Source organism: Callithrix jacchus, chromosome 4, assembly GCF_049354715.1.
Source record: "Callithrix jacchus isolate 240 chromosome 4, calJac240_pri, whole genome shotgun sequence".
Taxonomy (NCBI): Eukaryota; Metazoa; Chordata; class Mammalia; order Primates; family Cebidae; genus Callithrix; species Callithrix jacchus.
This window is the reverse complement of record NC_133505.1, coordinates 43711076-43731154: the sequence shown is the minus strand read 5'-3', so window position 1 is coordinate 43731154 and position 20079 is coordinate 43711076. Positions and strand designations below refer to the sequence as shown.

The window sequence follows — 20079 nt, the reverse complement described above, 5'->3', positions numbered from 1 at the left end:
TTTAATTTTTGTAGGTTTTACCAATATGACCTTCACCGGAAGCTGTGCCAGTTTACAATCCTACCAACAGTATGGAGTGCCTGTTTCTGCACACCCTTGCCAACACAATGTTATCAAACTTTTCAGTATTCAATTTGGTAAGTAAAACAACAGTATCTCAGCTGGGTGCCACAGTTTACACCTGTCATCGCAACACTTTGGGAGGTCAAGATGGGAGGATTGCTTCAGCCCAGGAGTTTGAGATCAGTCTGGGCAACATAGGAAAACCCTGTCTCTACAAAAAATCAAGAATAAGCCGGGCATGGTGGTGCACGCCTGTAGTCCCGGCTTCTCAGGTGGCTGAGGCAGCAGGATCACTTGAGCCTGAGAGGTCAAAGCTGCAGTGAGCTGTGATGGCGCCACTGCACTCAGCCTGAGTGACAGCAAAACCCTGTCTCAAAACAAACAAAAAAACGCAAAGCAGTACCTCATTGTAGTCTTAATTTACATTTCTCTTATTATGAGTGGGGTTAAGCATCTTTGCATATTAAGAGGCATTTCCCTTTATGTTCATATCCTTTGCTCATTTTTCTATTGGGTTGACCTTTTATTTATTGATTTATAACTGTTCTTTATATAATAAAGAAATTAGCCCAATGGTTTTGCCACAAACATTTTTACATAGTTGGTTTAACATTATTTCCTTATGTTGTTTTTTTAGGCAGAAAATTTTAAAATGTATGTAGCAAAAGTTTTTAAAATTTTACATTTTGGGGGGACAGTGTCTCCCTCTATGACCAGGCTGGAGTGCAGTGGTGCCATCTTAGCTCACTGCAGCTTCAAACTTCTGGGTTCAAGCCATTCTCCTTCCTCAGCCCCCTGAGTAGCTGGGACTACAGGCATGCACCAACTGGCTAATTTTTAAAAACTTTTTGGAGAGATGGGGTCTCACTGTGTTGCCCAGGCTGGTTTTGAACTCCTGGCCTCAAGTGATCCTCCTGCCTTGGCCTCCCAAAGTGCTGGGATTACAGGTGTGAACCACCGCACCAGCCTGATGAACATTTTTGTTGTTTCCAAATGTTTATTATTGTTCCTATAAACGTTTGTACGAGTCTTGGTGTGATTCGATGGGTTTCACTCTAGGATATTGTCTCAGGATGGCTTCTCTTGGAAATAGATTTGGAAGTTTACTTGCACGCTGCTTTCTGGGGAATGCTCTTTGGAACAACACCTGTAAGGAACTGAAGGAAGCAGGATTGGTTAGAGGGTTCTCCCTAACCAATTAAGTTAACCATTGAAGTTAAGCTGCAATGTAGTTATAAGAGATGCCTCAGCTCTGGTGCTGGGCCGATCCTTCCAGTTGTCCCAAAACGAGTAAGAAGGCTTGGCCTTTGTACTCCCACATTGGACACAGGCTTCCCTGAGCAGGGCATGTACATGTCCTTGGGTGAGGCAGCTTCCTTTGGTAAGGGCAATTCACTGAGAGGAAATCAGCTGTGAATTCAGCAGCCGATACCGCCAGCAGCTGGGTCCTGAGGGGTGGTATCTGGCTGGTGCCCCATAGCATTCACAGACACATTTTAATAGGAAAATGCAGGTTAACAGAGTGTGTGCATCTTCAGTTTGACTAGATTTTACCAAATTGTTTTTCAAACTAATTGTACGGCACCAACTTTTCCCTTCTGCAATGCCTGTGAATTTTTATTGATATTCTTTCCGTATTTTCAATATCCTGACTTCCCTGTGTTATTTTCTGGAAAATTTCTACAGATCTTTCCTGAGGGGCAAAAAATGATCTCTGGCTGTGTCTAATTCTTAACTCATTCAGGGTTTTTTTCTTTCTCCTAGAAGCTCCAGGCATTTCTTAAACATTTTTTTTTCTTAAGCAAATTGGCCAGGTGTAGTGGCTCATCATGCCTGTATCCCAACACTTTGGGAGGCTGAAGTGGGTAGATTACCTGAGGTCAGAAGTTCAAGACCAGCCCAACCAACATGGTAAAACTCCATCTCTACTAAAAAGTACAAAAATTATCCTGGCATAGTGGCACATGCCTGTAATCTCAGCTACTTGGGAGGCTGAGGCAGGAGAATTGCTTGAACCCAGGAGGCAGAGATTGCAGTGAGCCATGATCATGCCACTGCACTCCAGCCTGTGTGACAGAGCGAGACTGTGTCTCAAAACAAAAAAAACCAAAAAACAAAAAAAAGCAAATTAATTCCATTCTTATGCTTTGATTTTTTTTTAAATGTCTTTTATATTTTTTTGAGACAGGGTCTCACTCTGTCACCAAGGCTAGTGTGCAGTGATGCAATCAGAGCTCACTGCAACCTCAAACACCTGGGCTCAAGTGATTCTCTTGCCTCAGCCTCCCAAGTAGTTAGGATTACAGGCATATATCACCATGCCCAGTGTATTAGTCTGTTTTCACACTGCTGAAAGATATACCTGAGACTAGGTAATTTATAAAGTAAAAGAGGTTAAATGGACTCACAGTTCTGCATGGCTGGAAAGGTCTCACAGTCATGGTGGAAGGCAAAAGGCACATCTTATATGGTGGCAGGCAAGAGAGAAGAATTGATGGTTTCCCCTTATAAAACTATCAGATCTTGGCCAGGTGTGGTGGCTCATGCCTGTAATCCCAGCACTTTGGGAGGCCGAGGCAGGTGGATCACCTGAGGTCAGGAGTTTAAGACCAGCCTGGCCAAGATGATGAAACCCTGTCTCTACTAAAAATACAAAAAATAGTCAGGCGTGGTGGTGGGCATCTGTAATCCCCAGCTACTTGGGAGGCTGAGGAATAATTGCTTGAACCTGGCAGGCAGAGGTTTCAGTGAGCCAAGATTGTCTCAATGCACTCTAGCCTGGGCAACAGAGCGAGACTCTGTCTTAAAAAAAAAAAAAAATCAGATCTCATGAGACTTATTCACTACCACGAGAACAGTATGGGGGAAACCACTCCCATAATTCAATTGTCTCCCACTGGGTCCCTCCCACAACACGTGGGAATTATGGGAGCTACAATTCAAGGTGAGATTTGGGAGCTACAATTCAAGATGAGCCAAACCATATCACCCAGCTAACTTCTTTTTTGTAGAGATGGGGCCTTGTCCTGTTGCCCAGGCTGGTATCGAACTCCTGGCCTCAAGCAATCCTCTTGTGTTGGCCTCCCAAAGTGCTGGGATTACAGGCCTGAGCCCTTGCACTTAACCTTTTATCTTTTTTATAGTTTTAATAATATAAAACAGTTATTTCCTGTATAATAGCCAATAGTTACATTTTTTTGAGATGCCAGGGCATCTCATTTCACTGGTTGTTATGTCTATTTATTTTTATACAGGCTTTTTTTTGCATCTATGATTTTTTGGGAATTCTCTATTGCCTGTATCCATCCTCCAGAAAGGTTTTACATCTGCTTCTGCCAGGCTCCCCAGGGATACTACCAGCTCAGGACCCTGTTTCTTTCTTTCTTTACAATAAACTTTTTTTTTTTTGAGACAGAGTCTCTGTTGCCCAGGCTGGAGTGCAGTGGTGTGATCTCAGCTTACTGAAACCTCCATCTCCTGGGTTCAAGTGATTCTTCTGCCTCAGCCTCCTGAGTAGCTGGGATTACTGTTGTGCGCCACCATACCCAGCTAATTTTTTTTTTTTGTATTTTTAGTGGAGACTGGGTTTCACCATGTTGGCCAGGCTGGTCTCGAACTGATGACCCCAGGTGATCTGCCCACCTTGGCCTCTCAAAGTGCTGGGATTATGGGATTATAGGCATGAGCCACTGTGCCCGGACATCTTTCCAATAAAATTTTAATTTCAAAATAGTTTTAGGTTTATAGAATTATTTCCAAGAGAATCTTTTTTTTTTTTTTTTTTTTTTTTGGAGACAGAGTCTTGGTTTGTCGCCAGGCGCCAGGCTGGAGGACAGCGGCGCGATCTCGGCTCACTGCAACCGCCGCCTCCCAGGTTCAAGCAATTATCCTGCCTCAGCCTCCCGAGTAGCTGGGACTACAGCACACGCCACCATGCCCAGCTAATTTTTGTATTTTTAGTAGAGATGGGGTTTTGCCATGTTGGCCAGGATGGTCTCAATCTTGCGAAGAGAATCTTCTAAGTCTCCTAAGTTTGCTTTCTTCTCTTTTAGTTTAAATCTTGATTCATTTGTCCTGAGCATTATTAAAAAGAGACCAGGTGACCAACTGTTGTCCCCAAAGTTTTGATCCTGAGTGAAAAGCAGAGATTCTCAGGCCATGACTTTTCCTAGCTGTGACCACAGGCACACCCTTAATCTCTCATTGTGCTTCCTGCTTTGTAAAATGGCGAGTGATAATGTTTACCTTGTAGGGTTGTGGTGAGGATTAGGGGTGATGTATTATACATACATGGCACAGAACAGCTGCTTCATAAGGAATAGCAATTAGTGATAGTAACAAAAGGGGGCAGAGTGATATGCTCTTCAAGCCAGGCAAAGAGTTCGAGACAGCTTCAACTCTCTGAACTGAGTGAGAACTGGTTATTTAGTATACTGGATTCTTACCTCTTCAGTGCTGGGAAGAGGACTAGCCTTTAACAACTGAAGCACACACTGTCTTTGACTGTTTTTCCCCCCCACTTGATAGTGTGGGAAAGGATAGGGAGGTGAGAAAAGTAAACCAGAAGATTCTATCATAGAAAAGGCCACCAACTCCAAGCACTCCTTTTTTCATCCTTCTCCCCTGGGGCTGTCACTCTCTGGACTGAGATAAACCATATTGGACCTGATAGAATTCAGACTGCTCTGCCGAGATGACCAGCAGAGAAAACAGAGGCAAGAGCTGTAATGACCATCTCTCAGCTGTGGGCACGTGGGATCCCTCTCGCTGGGGCTGGTGCCTGTATGCTGTGCTAGTTGTTTGCCTGCAGACACTTGGTTCAGTTCCCACCTTTCCCCATATACTCCTCTATACTGCAAGGGCTGGAAGTCTACAAGCTGCACTTCCTAGACTACTGTGCATTTTTCCCCCCAATAGGAGGTAAAAGCAACAGACTGGAAGACAGGAAGAAGAAAGAATCCTTTGCTTCCCCAACCCCAAACTCAACACTTCTGGCAGGAGCAGCTGAGACCAGGGTGGTCCCTGCCCTCCCCTGCGCCCAGGTTGAGGCGTGCTCACCTCAGAGCAGGGCCAGAGCACAGCTGGGCGTGCCATGTCTGAGCAGAGCAGAGCCCACAGGCCTGCACGGGCAAGGGGCTAGCTGAAGACTCAGAGCACAGAGGTAGGAGAGCTAGAGAAAGGAAGAAATAGAGGAAGAGAAATGAGTTATGGGGCTACAGCACCCAAGCAGTGAGGTTCAGGGACAGCAGTGGTGGTGGCCTTGGGCACTCTGGCGGCCCCATACATGTTGTATGTGAACTTAGGCTCCAGCAGTCTGGTTCTACCATCAAATCAGCTGGTGACTTCAGGTTCTTGCGTCGCTGCAGCGTCAGCCTGTGATCTAGCAATGGTGGCCCCTGAATGATACCATTTTCCCATTCAGCCCTGGAGGTGAGAATGGTTTCCTGCAGTTACTCATCTCTGATGACCTCTATTATTCCACCCCCCCACACCCCATTGTTCTTTCAGCACTTCCAATACTTTTGTAACGACTCCCTGTAGTACATCCTCCATTTGGAAATATTTAGCTGTAGTTTTTTCATGACTAGATAAACACACTCTGTTACATACCCTGACCTGGCCTCACACTGCAGACAAACCCATGGCTGTTGGGGACTGGGCTCAACTGGACCCCTGGGGAGATGGCACCTCAGGAAAGACAGGAGAGAAGTGGGTGGCAGCAAAGGAGAGGAGAGCCGTGATCTCCTGTGGTGATAAACTGGCTTTATCCATTAGTCCAGCATCTGCCTTCTCCAGGGGTCTTCTCATCCCCCGGACCCTGAGTGCTCCACCTGGTGAGGCCAGGACACCACAGATCCTTTGTCCCCTCACACCCCAAATTCTCTCTGCAGAGTGGAGATGGCACAGTCGTCCAAACTCCTGCTGACAAGTGGTAAGCAAAGCGAGGTGGAGACGGGGAAGGGCCTGGGCACCCAAAGCCTCCTTTGCCCTCCAGCGCTGGATGTGGAGGCAGCGTGGAGCCCCCGTCAGCCCCAGGAAAACCACAAAAGTAACTGAGTCAGCTTCCAGTCAGCTCTTAAATATTTAATTCCCATTTATTTAAAGTTTTGTCAGTCTGTGTACACTATTTATATTAAAAACACAGGAAGCTGGGGCTCCTAGCAAAAATATACATTTCAAATTTGGAGATTGTTCAGACACTGAGAAGAGCTGTTTCCTCAGCACCAGACCCGGGTCGGGGCAGGGATGCGGCACGTGGCAGGGACTGGGAGGTGGGTCCCAGCAGCCATCCCTTCATAGCCTTGGCCTGAAGGAAGCACCCCAATCCCCATCAGCTGGGTGGGCAGGGAGTGGGAAGAATCTTGCCAGCAGAGTCATCCTGGGGCACAGAAGGGAGGCCGTGATGCCTGCAGGGGCAGGAGCAGGGCACTTCTACCTAGAGTCAAAAACAGAATGGCCCCTTTGGAGGGAGGACCAGGCAGGACCCAGGAATCCTGGGCTTGAACCCCAGCTTTCCTACCTCTGTGCTCGGCGACTCCAGCCAACCCCTTGCCCCTGCAGGCCTGGGGGGCTCTGCCCTGCTCAGACATGGCAGGCCCAGCTGTGCTCTGGCCTTGTTCTGAGGTGAACATGCTTCAACCTGGGAGCAGGGGCGGGCAGGGACAGCGGTGTGGGACTGGTCCCACAAGGTCCGAGGTCACAGAGGCTGTGCAGGGAGACTTCTAGGTGGCCAGCTAGGCTGAGTAAGTACATGGGAAGGGGAAGGCAGCAGAGCTGCTTGGACAAATGGATATCAGAATGAACAGGCTCAGTTTATCCCGGGAAGCTCCCGCTAGGAGCAGGTGCTGGGCTGACCCAGCAGGACCTGCAGGACCCCTGCCCCTCTGGAGACCTGGCCCAGCCCTGCCTACCCACATGCAGGCCACTCTCTCTGGGCTCTCACCTGCCTCAGGGAGGGAAGGAAGACACATGGAGCCTGCAGGTAAAGTGATTTCAGTGCTTTTGTGTGGCTGGAGGGGCAGCTCCAGGGAGAGTGGGGCCTGAGCTCCTCTGGAGCTGGTTAGAGAAAGGAGCAGTTGGGTGCAAGGCCAGGCCCTGGTCCTGGGTGCCGACACAATGTGGGTGGCTGCTACTGCGCAAGGGGGCAGTGGGGGTGCTGGCAGAAGGCCTGTCTCAGCTCTCCCTGACTTGACCCCAGGACTCAGACCCTGAGTCCTCGGGGCAGAACTGGGTGTGCTGTTCCCTCCAACCACCAACCCCAACTCCTTCCCTTGAGATTTGCTCCTCTTCAATGAGGGGGGCCCACCTGGAGGGAACCCTGCCTACTTCCAAGCTAGGAGAGTGCCGTCCAGCGGCCAGTGCAGGAGGCCGTCAGCAACATTAGCCTGACAAACCAGTGTGAAGAAGATGGAATGACGCTGGGTGTCAGTGGGGCTGAGATGTGCTGCTGTTGGCTCAGGGGTGGCCTCAGCCTTGGAGGGGCAATGACAGTCTTGGGGAGGCGTCTGGCTCTCAGCCTGGGCCTCTTGCCCACTTTCCTTGACAGCAGGGACCCCATGACTACAGGCTGCTGCAGTCAGTCCAGGCCATGCTCAGCTTCCCCTGGAACCCAGGCCCAGAGAGCTTAGTGTTTCTTTGGATGGCTCAAGTCTTTTGCTCTGAAGACAGGAGACAGAAGTGAGGACCCTAAGCCTGAAGGTGCAATGATGAGGCAGAGGGCAGGCCCCACTCCCCTCTGCTCCTGGGGAAAGGGTGTGCAAAAGCAGAGGTTCTGTTCTACGCTGCTGGTGAAATAATACAAACCATCTCACAGAACAAGAAAGGACATGGGGTGGATAGAGAAAGGGAGGGCAAGGGAGGAGGGAAGAGAGAAACCTACAGAAAGGAAAAACAGAGCAAGAGAAGTTAGAAAAGAAAGAGGAACTGAGAAAGAGGGAGACAACAAAGTCAGGAAGACAGCTGGCTGGAGGAAGTGGGAGAGAGGGTGCGGGAGTCAGAGATCATGGGTGTCATGTGTCTGAGTGCGAGCGTGGGACTCCACTGCTCCAGGCCGGGTGTGCAAGGGCTGGTCAACAGGAAAGTCATGTGGGTGGGCCCCTCCAGTGCTGGCCCCACTGGAGCCTGCAGGGAGGCCTGGGCACTACACTTAGTACATGTCCTTGTAGATTTCCTGCAGCAGGGGGTGCAGTGAGGTCTCGGTCTCGGTCTTCTTGATCCGCTGCATCATTTGGGCATGCTCGGTGACCAGCTGCCGCAGGTCAGCCATCTTCTGCAGCAGCTTGGGGAAGAGGTACTGGGCATCGGGGTGGTTGGTCTGCAGGTGGAATTCGAGGGCACGCAGGATGGTGTCCTGGATGGCCTCCACCTGTGGCACGTTCATGAGGCCAGGTCGGTCTGTGGGGACATAGGACATACCAGGGAGCTCAAAAAGGCAGTGGAGCTCCCCTACCCCCACCCCAGGAGGTGACTTGCCCAGGGGACAGGGGGCCTCCTTGGCCGTGACAGACCAAGCCCTGTCCTGCCAGCGATGCTCCACTGGGTGTTCTAGTCTCCCTACTCCTGGTCTTGATCTACTTCTTTTTTGTTTTTTTGCCAATGTTATTTTTTTCCCCCTGATTAGGCAGCGCAGTATCATGGTTAAGAGACTCAATGCTTAATTCAATCCTGTGTCTGCCACAGCCTATTGATGAGGCTGTGGGAAGGTCACTGGGCCTCTCTGGGCTTCAATTTCTCCATGTGTAAAATGGAGAAAACATGCTTCTTGCATGGGGTTGTTCTGAGGATCAAGTGAGTCATACTCAACAAAAAGGAACCAGAACAGTGCCTGGCATGAAGTAGACTCTAGGCCATGTTAGTTAGCATAGTTATTATTGTATTTATTCTGTTGGAATTTAAAAAATGCAGAGAAAATGCAGACAATTTCTCCACCTCCACATTAATATGACAGCATACTGCCTGTTAGTCCTTTTCCTTTGTTTTGAGATAGGGTCTTGCTCTGTCACCCAGGCTGGAGTGCAGTGGTGTGATCTTGGCTTACTGCAACCTTCACCTCTCAGGTTCAAGCAATTCTCCTGCCTCAGACTCCCAACTAGCTGGGATTACAGGCACGCGCCACCACATCTGGCTAATTTTTTGTATTTTTAGTTGAGACGGGGTTTCACCATGTTGGCCAGGCTGGTTTTGAATTCCTGACCTCAAGTGATCTGTCTGTCTTGGCCTCCCAGAGTACTGAGATTACAGGTGTAAGCCACCAGGTCTGGCTTAGTCTTTTTCTATCACCACCTCCATGTACATATGTAATGAGATGGAGCTGACCCGGCATGCTCGGTTAGTACCTGGCATGTTACACTGCCAAGGTCAGACCGACACTCCCCCACGTTGTCAGAGCTCAGGCACAGTGCCCTGCAGTGAGGGCCAATCCCCAGGGGGACTGGGTGTGCCAGGCCAGCCCACCTGCCCCACTCTCACTCACCTCCACACAGAATGATGGCCGCAATGAACAGGGCCAGGTCACTGTCGTCAAGCTCCAGGGCATTGAACTTGACAGCAAATTCGAACTTGGGCTCAATGATGTCACTGAAGGGCTTGCGGAGGCTGCGCAGGAACTCCCGGGTGACAAAGCCACTGCCATTGGCTACCAGCAGCCCATCCTTGTTGACAATGGAGGCCAGCATGGCGAAGATGGCCTCGTGCACGCCATACTTGAGAAGGGTCACCTGGTCATTGAGGAAGAGGCTGCTGAAGCTGGGGATGCTCTTGGCGAACTCAGTGAGCTCCCGCACGGTCTCCACTGTGGTGCACTGGCAGCGGTAGAAGACGTGCACGCTGATTTCCTTGTAGGGTGGCAGGCCGTTCACCAGCTGCTTCCACACCAGCCCCTTCTCCGCCTGCCACAATGTCTCGATGTCGTGGATCACAAAGGGCTGAAAACCAGGCCCCGTTAGAGACCAGGCCTCGGAGGACCCCCGCCCTGTGCTCCCCATATTCCCTGCCTGCACCATGAAGCTGAGGGAAGGAGAAGGCCTGGCTCTCCTGGGAGTCAGGCAGGCAGCAGTGGGACCCAGAGCCCAAGATGCTGCCAGGCCAAGCAGCAGCACTCACCGGCGTATGGCTGGCTTTGCCGGTGAGGATGCTGCGGGCCTTCTTTTTGGTCATGTTGAAGTTTTTCAGGTAGGCATTGTAGATGTGCTGGGAGAAGGCCTTCAGGTCGGCCACCTGTGAGTTGTACTGCCTCCCCTCATTTGCCGTCAGCCCCGCCACCAGCTTCCTCTTCTCAGCCTCTGGCATCCGGCCAAAACGGATAGCTGTACAGGGAAGGGGGCAGTCAGCAAGGAGCCCAGGAAGGCCCCAGCACCTCTGACCTCCCTAATCCTTTACAGGTGCATGAGCAAAATCCTTTTTGAGCCCAGGGCCCCCAGAAGCTCTAGAGCCAGCAAGGTGGGAATGTTGGGGGTAGCCCTTCCAGATCGCAAGTGCCACAAGAGTGATTTTTTTTTTTTTTTTTTTCTGGTAAATTTTGCAAGAGCGGTGATTTTGTCTGTTTTGTTCACAGTGCCCAGCACACAACGGCTCTAACTTACTGAGCCAGTGACTGAGCTACTGTGGCTGAGGTTGGTGGCAACAGAGTGTGGAAATTAGGAAGACAGACTTTGGTGACAAAGGCCTGGGCTTGAGTTCCAGCTTGGCAGTTTACTATTGTGTGACTTGGGGCACACTCTTTCACTTTTCTTTTTTTTTGAGATGCAGTCTTGCTCTGTCACCCAGGCTGGAGTGCATTGGCGCAATCTTGGCTCACTGCAACCTCCGCCTCCGAGGTTCAAGCAATTCTCCTGCCTCAGCCTCAGGAGTAGCTAGGACTACAGGTGCATGCCACCAAGCCTGGCTAACTTTTTTTTTTTTCATAGCAATGAGGTCTCACTATGTTGCTCAGGCTGGTCTTAAACTCCTGGGCTCAAGCTATCCTCCTGCCTTGGCCTCCCAAAGTGATGGGATTATAGGTGTGAGCTATCGCACCTGGCCACTTTTTTAATCAGAAAAATGAGGCTAATGCTTTTTAAAACTTACTGAGTTATTGGATCAATTAAATAAGAGTCCTCACACAGTAAGCACTCAAAAATTGTCATTAGTAATTGAGTAGGATATGAATGCAGCTTCTCTCAGAGTTAGAGTCAGGAGAGGTATTCAATCAGTTCTGAGATTTCCTAGGAAAGGGGTCAATCCTAGACCTGCCAGAACCCAATACCCAAGAGAGTCGCAGATGGAGGGCTGAGGTCCTACTACCCTCTAAGATGCAAGGCAGTTAGGGCATCCCTGGCTAAAACTGGCCAAGCAGCTAACCTGCCCATGGAGATGATAAGAGGCTCTCCCCTGTCCTCTGAGGGTCTGACCCAGAGGGATCCTGAGGGGACAGGTGGGCTTTGCATATCCTACCCTAGGAGTCTGAAGACAAGGCTCTGCAGGAGGCCTGGAGCATGGGGCAGAGAAGGCTCTGTCTCCTGGGAGTAGCTGACCTCCAAGAAACTTCTACCTGGTTCCTGGCAGTTGACAAATGTGGTCACTTACTGGTTACTGCCTGCCTTCTATAACCAAAAATTGCTGAGGGGATCCTTGGCCTTGGCAGTAGCTTTCATGCTGTGTCAGGTCATCTGAGACAGGCTGGAAGTTCTGAGATTAGTATTCCCCAAATTGTTCAAACTGGCATCAGTTCTCAGTTCCTTTCTGGGCCAGAATGGGCAAACCTCAGGTACAGGGAGGAAGAGACTACCCGAGGCCTGGGACCCTTGGTAGATGCTGGCAGTCTGGGGGAAGTAGCAGGTCTTCGGCTCTAAGACCTAAGGTCCAGATCAGCAAAGCCAACCAGAAGCCAACAGCCATGGTGCTTCCTGTGTGCCAGGCACTGCTCTACAGGTTGCCCCCTCTGGGTTGCCCCGAGGGCTTCCTGGACCCTGGTTTCAGCCCTGTGTTGCCCCGGTCGGCTCTCACCGTTGTGTGACATGCCCAGTGCCAGGCATTTCTGGAAGCGACAGTACTGGCACTTGTTGCGGTTCTTCTTCTGGATCTTGCAGCTGCGCTCACACTTCTCGTACTCCAGCTTCATGCGGATCGTCCGACGGAAGAAGCCCTGAGGCACCAAGAACAGGTGAGGAGAGGCCACCAGGAGGGGGAGGGAGGCTGTGCCAAGGGGCCCGATTATGCATAAGGTATGAATACTCTTGAAATTTGGAAGTAATGAGGGGATATTTTTTTTCGAGGGGAAATGGAGAAGAAAAGAAGTAATTCTAAAGTTCTAATTAAAACTATTTTAGGCCGGGTGTGGTGGCACACCCCTGTAATCCCAGATACTTTGGAGGCTGAGGAAGGAGAATCGCTTGAACCCGGGAGGTGGAGATTGCAGTGAGCTGAGATCAGGCCACTGCATTCCAGCCTGGGCAATAAGAGCGAGACTGTCTCAAATAAAAACAAAAATAAAACAAAACACATAAAAACCCACAACTGTTTTACATGCCTAAAGAAGTTCTTAAGTAAAGCCTCTTTGTTGAGAACAGGCACAGTGGCTCACGCCTGTAGTCCCAGCACTTGGGGAGGCCGAGGCAGGTGGATGACCTGAGGTCAGGAGTTTGAGACCAGCATGGCCAGCATGGTGAAACCCCATCTCTACTAAAAATACAAAAATTAGCTGGGCGTGGTGGCATATGCCTGTAATTCTAGCTACTACGGAGGCAGAGGCAAGAGAATTGCTTGAACCCAGGTGGCAGAGGTTGCCATGAGCTGAGATCGTACCACGGCACTCCAGCCTGGGTGACACAGTGAAATTCCATCTCAAAAAAAAAAAGCTTCTTTGTTAATTTGGTAACATAAGATGGTCTCGTGGCTAACTTGATTTCTTCATAAATGTATCTGGTTCTGTGTATTTTTGAGGTGGTGGTTTTAATAAAATCATCTGAGTTTTGATGGGTGTGAAGTTAGGAAAGACCCACAAAGATCCCTGGAAAAACAAATGTCTGTCCTTTTTTCTCAAGGAGCCCCTTTTGAGCCTTGAGAAACAGGAAACCCAGACCTCAGGTAAGATGACAGCTCAACCCAAGACTCTCATTCTGTCCTGCCTGCCTGGTCCCCAGGGGGACACAATCACCCACAGAGGTGGGTTGGCACAGGTACCCAGCAGGTCAGGCTTGACAAGGGAACCCCCTTCTCTCCTGCAGCGCCCAGAGCTGAGGTCTATAGCCCAAGGGCCTGGCTGCCTCCTGGCAAGAATTCTGCAGTGGATACAGTTAGGGCCCCACCCAGAGACAGGGAAAGCTTTATGGAAGGTCACTTCACCATGTGACCAGAGCCTCAGTGGCCAGCCACCGTTCCCCCAGTCCGTACCTTGCATCCCTCACATGCATGAACGCCATAGTGGAAGCCCGATGCCTTGTCCCCACACACCCGGCACTCCATGTTGAGGCTGCCACACGAGGCCCCGTCACAGCCCATCTGCAGCTGGTCCAGCAGTGAGGGTGGAGAGGAGCTCCGGGAGAGGTCTGCGGACACATGATGGAGGAGCAGCTCCAAACGCTGCCAGGCCTGGAAGCCAGGGCATGGGAACAGCCCCACAGCCCTCGGCTCAGCCACTTAACAGCTGTGTGGCCTCAGGAAGTCAACCTTTCTGAGGGCCAGTTTCTTCACCTAGAATAGGTGGGTATTGACAGCTTCTCTGGGAGGATGGGCAAAAGTCTCCACAGCATTTCCCCCAGAGCCTAACATACAGAAGATGTCCAGTACATGCAGCTATTGCCATCCGGGCTGGGCCAGAGGAAAGCAAGAGGGAGAAAACAGACGGAGAGTATTTAGACAGCTCTTAGGAAGCAGCTCTCCTGATTTAGAGGTTGCCACTGCATGGCCCAGGTGGAGCTGTGTGCAGTGTGTTTCTCAGGAACTGCAGGACTATAGACCTCTGCAGAGCCAGCCCCCCAGCTATCCCCCACAGGAAGTTCTATTCTGGCATAGACTCCAGGGATGCTGTAAACAATCTCTCAAGAAGTTCAAATTAAGTCTCATGAAACTTCTTGCTTGACTAGAATAGCTGAGGTATCAGTCACATTGATTAAGCAACACACTGAATTTCTCCAAGTTTTTCTATCAAATGTATATAGATGTTTGAACCTTCAGGTGTTGAGTGTGTCAGTGAGGAAAGCAGTTGGCTAAGGCTGTGACTTCAGGATATACCTACTGTCAGATGACTTCATAAGAACTGCCAGGAATCTCTTTCCAGTGCCCTATGGACACTCAGAAATGATCTCTTTGCCTTGGAAAGGGGAACTGAACTGAGTGAGCCTCACATTCCTGACTCCTAGCCCAGAGCTGGTCTCTTGGCCCCACATCCCAGCTGTCCGGCCTCTACTGTGATGACCGTCCGACCTCTGCACTCTTGACAACTGAGCAACCTGCTCAAAAGCAGGTGCTAAACCTCCAAAGCAGTGAGTCAGACTGAGTAGGAGGGCACATTAGGGGGACCCAAGTCACAGAGATTAGAGGGACCCAAGCCACGGAGATAAACCCGGACTAATATTTTCCAGGCCTGCATACCTGGAAAATATTAGTATGTAGAATACCTCTCTTCTACATAGGCCAAGCAACCTTGATTTCCCCACCATGGGAGTACTCTCCACTGCTACCAACCAAAGTGCACTCCATTCTTCCCACACCGTCTCCCCACTCCCCCATGGGTCCTAGGAGTAGCAGCAGGAAAGCCTTCCTCTATCCTGGCCACAGGAGGGGGAGCACAAGAAGCACCCAATTGTGGCAGAGAGGACCCAGTGGGCTGCTCCCCTCCTGTCTGGTGAGGTTTAGGGGTGACACAAGTCATTGGTTCCTAAGTCAGTCTTGTCTTGTCCTGGCACCTTAGCTCCCAACTTCAGTTACTCCAGGGTGTGTAACTGCTCCTCTTGGCCCAGACAGGGAAAGTGGGCTCCCTCCATCTCTTGGGCCTAGGAGGGAAAAACTGTGCTCTGGGAGGCTAAAGCCGCTTTGGTCTTCTCAGTAGCCTTTGTCACTGCCTGGCATCCTATGTGTGTTCATTGTTGGAAGCCACCCATTAGACATAAGGGCCACAGGGCAGGAACTTTGTCCACCAGGGCACCAGCGTGGTCTGGCACCAAGAGCTCTGTGGGGTGCTGGGCACACAGCAGGCACGTAGTAGTTCTCTGCTCAACTGGCAGTCCTCAGGCTGCTGGCGTGTCCTGACCACAGCACCAACTGGCTGGTGTGGTTGGGCAGAATCTGCCACTCCTGGAGGCATTATGACAGGAATAATAAAACTCACAGCACTGGTTGTTGGGAGAAAAGGAGATAACGTGACAGAAACCCTTTGTGGACGCCTGTACACACGCTGGGGCGGGCGGGGAAGATTCTGGCACTTCCTCCTTGAGTCTGTACAGTCTGTGAGCATATGCTCACGTTGTGGTACTTCTTATAATTTTTTGTGGCCTTAACGTCTGCTTCCTCTGCTAGATTCTGCATGTCTCTACTCACGTTCCCTTTGGATCTCAGAGCTCATTTCCACCACCGAGTCTTGTCCACAGTGGCCAATACCCTCAGATTATTCACACCTCCTAGAGGTGCCTTTCTCATCCTCCCTGTGGCCGTGGAAGGTCAGTAGATGTCTAGTCATTTGGTTGCTGTTGGCATTGCACATGACAATGCCACCCTCTGTGTTCACTCAAAAGACACAAGATAAGCACCTTCTGTATGTAGGGCAGGACTTAGACCCTGCCCTCAAATAGCTGAGGTAAGAAAGAGGTAATGGCTGCGTGTGGTGGCTCATGCCTGTAATCCCAGTACTTTAAAAGGCCAAGGTAGGAGGATCACCTGAGGCCAGGAGCAACATAGTGAGACCCTGTCTCTACACAAAGTTAAAAAAAAAATAGTTGGGGGTCATGGCACCTGTCTATAGTGCCAGCTACTGAGGAGGCTGAGGTAGGAAGATCCTTGAGCCCAAGAGAGCTAAGAATGTACCACTGTACACCAGCCTGGGTGACAAAGCAAGATGGTCTCTACTCAAAAAAAAAAAAAAAAAAAAAGGCCAGGTGCAGTGGCTTACACCTGTAATCCCAACACTTTAGGAGGCTGAGGTGGGAGGATCACTTGAGCCCAGGAGTTCAAGACCAGTCTCTACAAAAAAATAAAATAAAATAAAACTAGCTGGGTGTGGTGGCACATGCCTGTGGTCCCAGCTACTTGGGAGGCTGAGGTGGGAGGACTGCTTGAGTGTGGGAAGATGGGTTGAGCCTTGGAGGTTGAAGCTGCAGTGAGCTGTGATGCATCACTGCACTCCAGCTTGTGGTGACAGAGCAAGACCTTGTTTCAAAAACAAACAAAAATAACCCAGAAAAACAAGGAAAGGTAATATGTAACTTAACTTACTGTAACTTACCTGTGCCTACAGGAAAAAAATAAAAAAAGAGACAAGAAAATGACAACATGAGATAGAGTGGGGCAACGCCAGGTAAAGGGTGGTAAGAGGTGCAGGATTTTGGAAGGAGCCATGCATGTGACCCATGCATGTGACTGTTATGGAAGGGGACTGCTTCCCTCACTGCTCAAAGAAAGGTGATGGCAGAATTCTTCCCATACTAGGGACCAGGTTGTTCTTAAGTTTCCACCACTTCCCCCACACCATAATGTCCTGGGTAGAGGTGGGGGCAAGCAGGTGTCCTGCTAAAGGCAGTCCACTGGGCACTTTACACCCATTTAATCTCATGTAAAACCTCAAAAGAACCCTTCAAGCTGGTCTTCTTACTCCCACTTTATAGACGAGAGTCTCTGAAGCTTGCTAATAGTGGCTATGTTGGTTTTATGTATCAACTTGAGATTAGTCCATGGTGCCCAGCTGTTTGACCAAACAGTGTTGCTAAGAAGGTGTAGTTTCACTCTTGTTGCCCCGGCTGGAGAGCAATGGCACGATCCTCGGCTCACCGCAACCTCTGGCTCCTGGGTTCAAGAGATTCTCCTGCCTCTCCCTCCTGAGTAGCTGGGATTAGAAGCATGTGCCATGTTGCTTGGCTTATTTTTCATTTTTAGTAGAGATGGGGATTCTCCTAGTCGGTCAGGCTGGTCTCAAACTCCCAACCTCAGGCGATCTGCCTGCCTCTGCCTCCCAAAGTGCTGAGATTATAGGCATGAGCCACCGTGCCCAACCAGAAGGTATTTTTTAAGATGCGATTAACATTTAAATCAGAAGACTTTGAATAAAGCAGATTACTCTCCATAATGTGAGTGGGCCTCATCCAACAACTGAAGGCCTTGAGAAAAAAAGACTGAGTGCCTACCGTGGCCTGACGGTGGAAGCGGAAACTCTGCCTCCAGACTTGGGCTGCCACATCAGCTTCCCCAGTTCTCCAGCTTGCCTGCCTTGCAAAATCTGGACTTGCCACCCCCACAACTGTGCGAGCCAATTCCTAAAAACATCTCTCTTTTTCAAAACACACACACACACACACACACGTTCTACTTCTCTGGAGAACCCTCACTAATACAGTGGCAGAGCAAGAATTATAACCTAGAACCATGTAGCTAGGCTCTTAATCTTAGCATTCCACTACTATGCATATCTATATGTTCATGACCACTAACCAATAACATTGTTATGATAAACAACAATACAGTCACTGCTGAGGAAGCACTATGTCATTATCCAAATGTTTGGATTCAGTGTAAACACTAGCCCTCTCACCTAGAGAGTAAAGTATCAGTTTCACCATCTTTGATTACAAGTTCAGCAAATAGACACTATTGACTTTATTCACATCATTTGTAGCTGAGAGATCTCCTGCATATCTAGTCTCCATTGCTGGAAGATTGCTGTTGTCATGGCAGTGAAGACAGCCAGAAGGCGCCCGACTGGTCTGTTTACTTTGCTGGCAGAGCTCACAGGCAAACAGGCACCCAGCAGCTTCTGAAGTCAGGCCAAACTCTGCAGGGATTTGGGGCTGGATTACTGAGCAGCCTCTTTACTTCTGTTGACCTGTTTGCCTAAACTGTGGGCTTCTTGGGACAGGCACTCAGCCTTGTCCATCACTGTATGGGCAGCCCTGGACACAGTGCTGGGCCCAGCCTGATGCCCACCAAGTGCTTGCCAAGTGAGGAGGTGCTGAGGCCAGGATTTCTCAAGTGTGACTGGGATGGATGTCACTGAATTAGGAGTGATGAGAATGGGAATCGGGTGTGAGCCCTGGCTCTGGCTATCTCTATTCCTACATATCCAGGGGACCCTGGCAAGTGGGTTTCTGGCTACCTCAGTTTCCTTGTTGATGAGGAGGCCTGTCCTGTCTGGTTGGGGGAAGAGTGAGAAGGAGGTACCTGGCAGGTGTTGAGCTCAGTATCTGCACAGTCAGTGCTGAACTGCTGAGGAGGTCAGGGGTGACTGTGGAGCCTTCCTGCTGTTTGAGGGCTCGAAGCTGTGCCCTGTCCTTATGGGTCCCTCGGGGGACTCCTGAAGTCGAAGTAATAACTCATAGAGGTGGGGCAGAGAACCAGCAGGTGCTGAGACCTGCAATGTGTCAGATACCCCCAATGACTCTCACCTGATTGGCCCTTAGGTCGGTAGGACACAGTCTGTAAAGGCGAAGAGAATGCGACTTGGAGAAGTGATGGCACTGGTGAGGCCTACAGCTTGCAGTGACAGACCTGGAATTCCTGCTCTGGTCTCTGTGATCTCAAAGCCCTTCTGCCCACAACACACAATAAGGCTAACACCTGTAATCCCAGCACTTTGGGAGACTGAGGCGGGCGGATCACCTGAGGTCAGGAGTTCGTGACTAGCCTGGCCAACACAGTGAAATCCCGTTTCTATTGAAAGTACAAAAATTAGCCGGGCGCAGTGGTACACGCCTGTAATCCCAGCTACTTGAGAGGCTGAGTCAGGAGAATTGCTTGAACCCAGGAGGCAAAGGTTGCAGTGAGCTGAGATCGTGTGCCACTGCACTCCAGTCTGGGCGACAGAGCCAGACTTTGTCTCAAAAAAAAGAGAAAAGAAACGCACACTAAGAAGTGTTGGCCTACACTACCCTTTCACCCCTGGCAGTGGGAGGGCCAAGTCCTCCTTACCCATCTGACAAGTGAAACCGCTTCACGACTTAAGGTGCTTTGTTTGAGGTGGTTAGACTGAAAAACCTGCTGGATTTTCAGGCCATTTGTATTTGTGCTATTGTTACCTGTTTTGATTTTCCTGCTAGCTTGCTTATCTGTAGAATTTTTTTTTCAAACTTGGGTACACCCAGATGTCTTGTAGAATTTTGGGAACTTTTCGTACCCTACAGCTTTAATACATGGTGATTATATTAAGTAGCCCTCTCTTCTGTTTCCATGACTGAACAAGGAAGTCTTTCTACCTCCACTTCATCCACTTATTGATAAACAGAATCTATTAAACACCACCTCATACATAGTACTATGTGACTGGTGAGGCAAACTGCTCTGGACATTTCCCTGCTGTGCCCTAAATTCCACAACAAAGCTGCCTGAGAGGTCACTGCCCTGCCTTTCTCACCCTGCCCATGCTCCCAGGCACCTCGCCTGGACTGCATGGGAACAGTGATGCTACTTGGGAAACAGCCCTGGTCCCAACAAAGGGTGTGTAGGAAACTCCAGGACAGAAAACACTGCTCCGCAGGGAACTTCCATCTGCCTGGGCTCAGATGTGGGGTTGTGGGGCAGTGTAACCACAAACCCTGGGCCGCCTCTTCTCTTCGAATTATCCCTCGCATCCTCATGACACCCCACACTCATTCTTAGTCCCCACTGTCTTCTCTTTGCTTTCTAACCCTCTCCACCTTCCTCAGATTTAGAACAGTATGTGCTACTAGCACTGAGTGAATTATCACTCCTGGTTAGCCATTCCCCTCTTCTGAGACAGGCTGTCTCCAAAGCCATCCCAGTTACCAGCCAATAGACAGAAAGTTGGTCACTCGAGGAAGCGGGGACACCTTCACTTTGGCCCTACAATCACATTAAGCCTACTTTGGTCACTCCCAGGTG

General features: G+C 50.0%; 1 protein-coding gene across 14 annotated transcripts in view; it reads right to left on the bottom strand.

Annotated features, from left to right (window-relative positions):
* Positions 1–6139: 6139 nt before the first annotated feature.
* PPARD (peroxisome proliferator activated receptor delta) overlaps positions 6140–20079 on the bottom strand; it is a 135254-nt gene continuing 121314 nt past the window's right edge. For 11 of the 14 annotated variants that reach the window (XM_078369043.1, XM_078369046.1, XM_078369045.1 and 8 more), the window contains 5 exons: positions 13432–13586; positions 12046–12184; positions 10165–10367; positions 9536–9986; positions 6140–8457 (listed from right to left, as the gene is read on the bottom strand). In XM_078369043.1, coding sequence (XP_078225169.1) covers positions 8210–8457; positions 9536–9986; positions 10165–10367; positions 12046–12184; positions 13432–13586 — 1196 coding nt within the window. In that variant the 3' untranslated portion in view covers positions 6140–8209. The remainder of the gene's footprint in view (positions 8458–9535; positions 9987–10164; positions 10368–12045; positions 12185–13431; positions 13587–20079) is intronic. The other 3 variants (XM_078369048.1, XM_054253914.2, XM_078369047.1) reach the window with 1 other exon arrangement.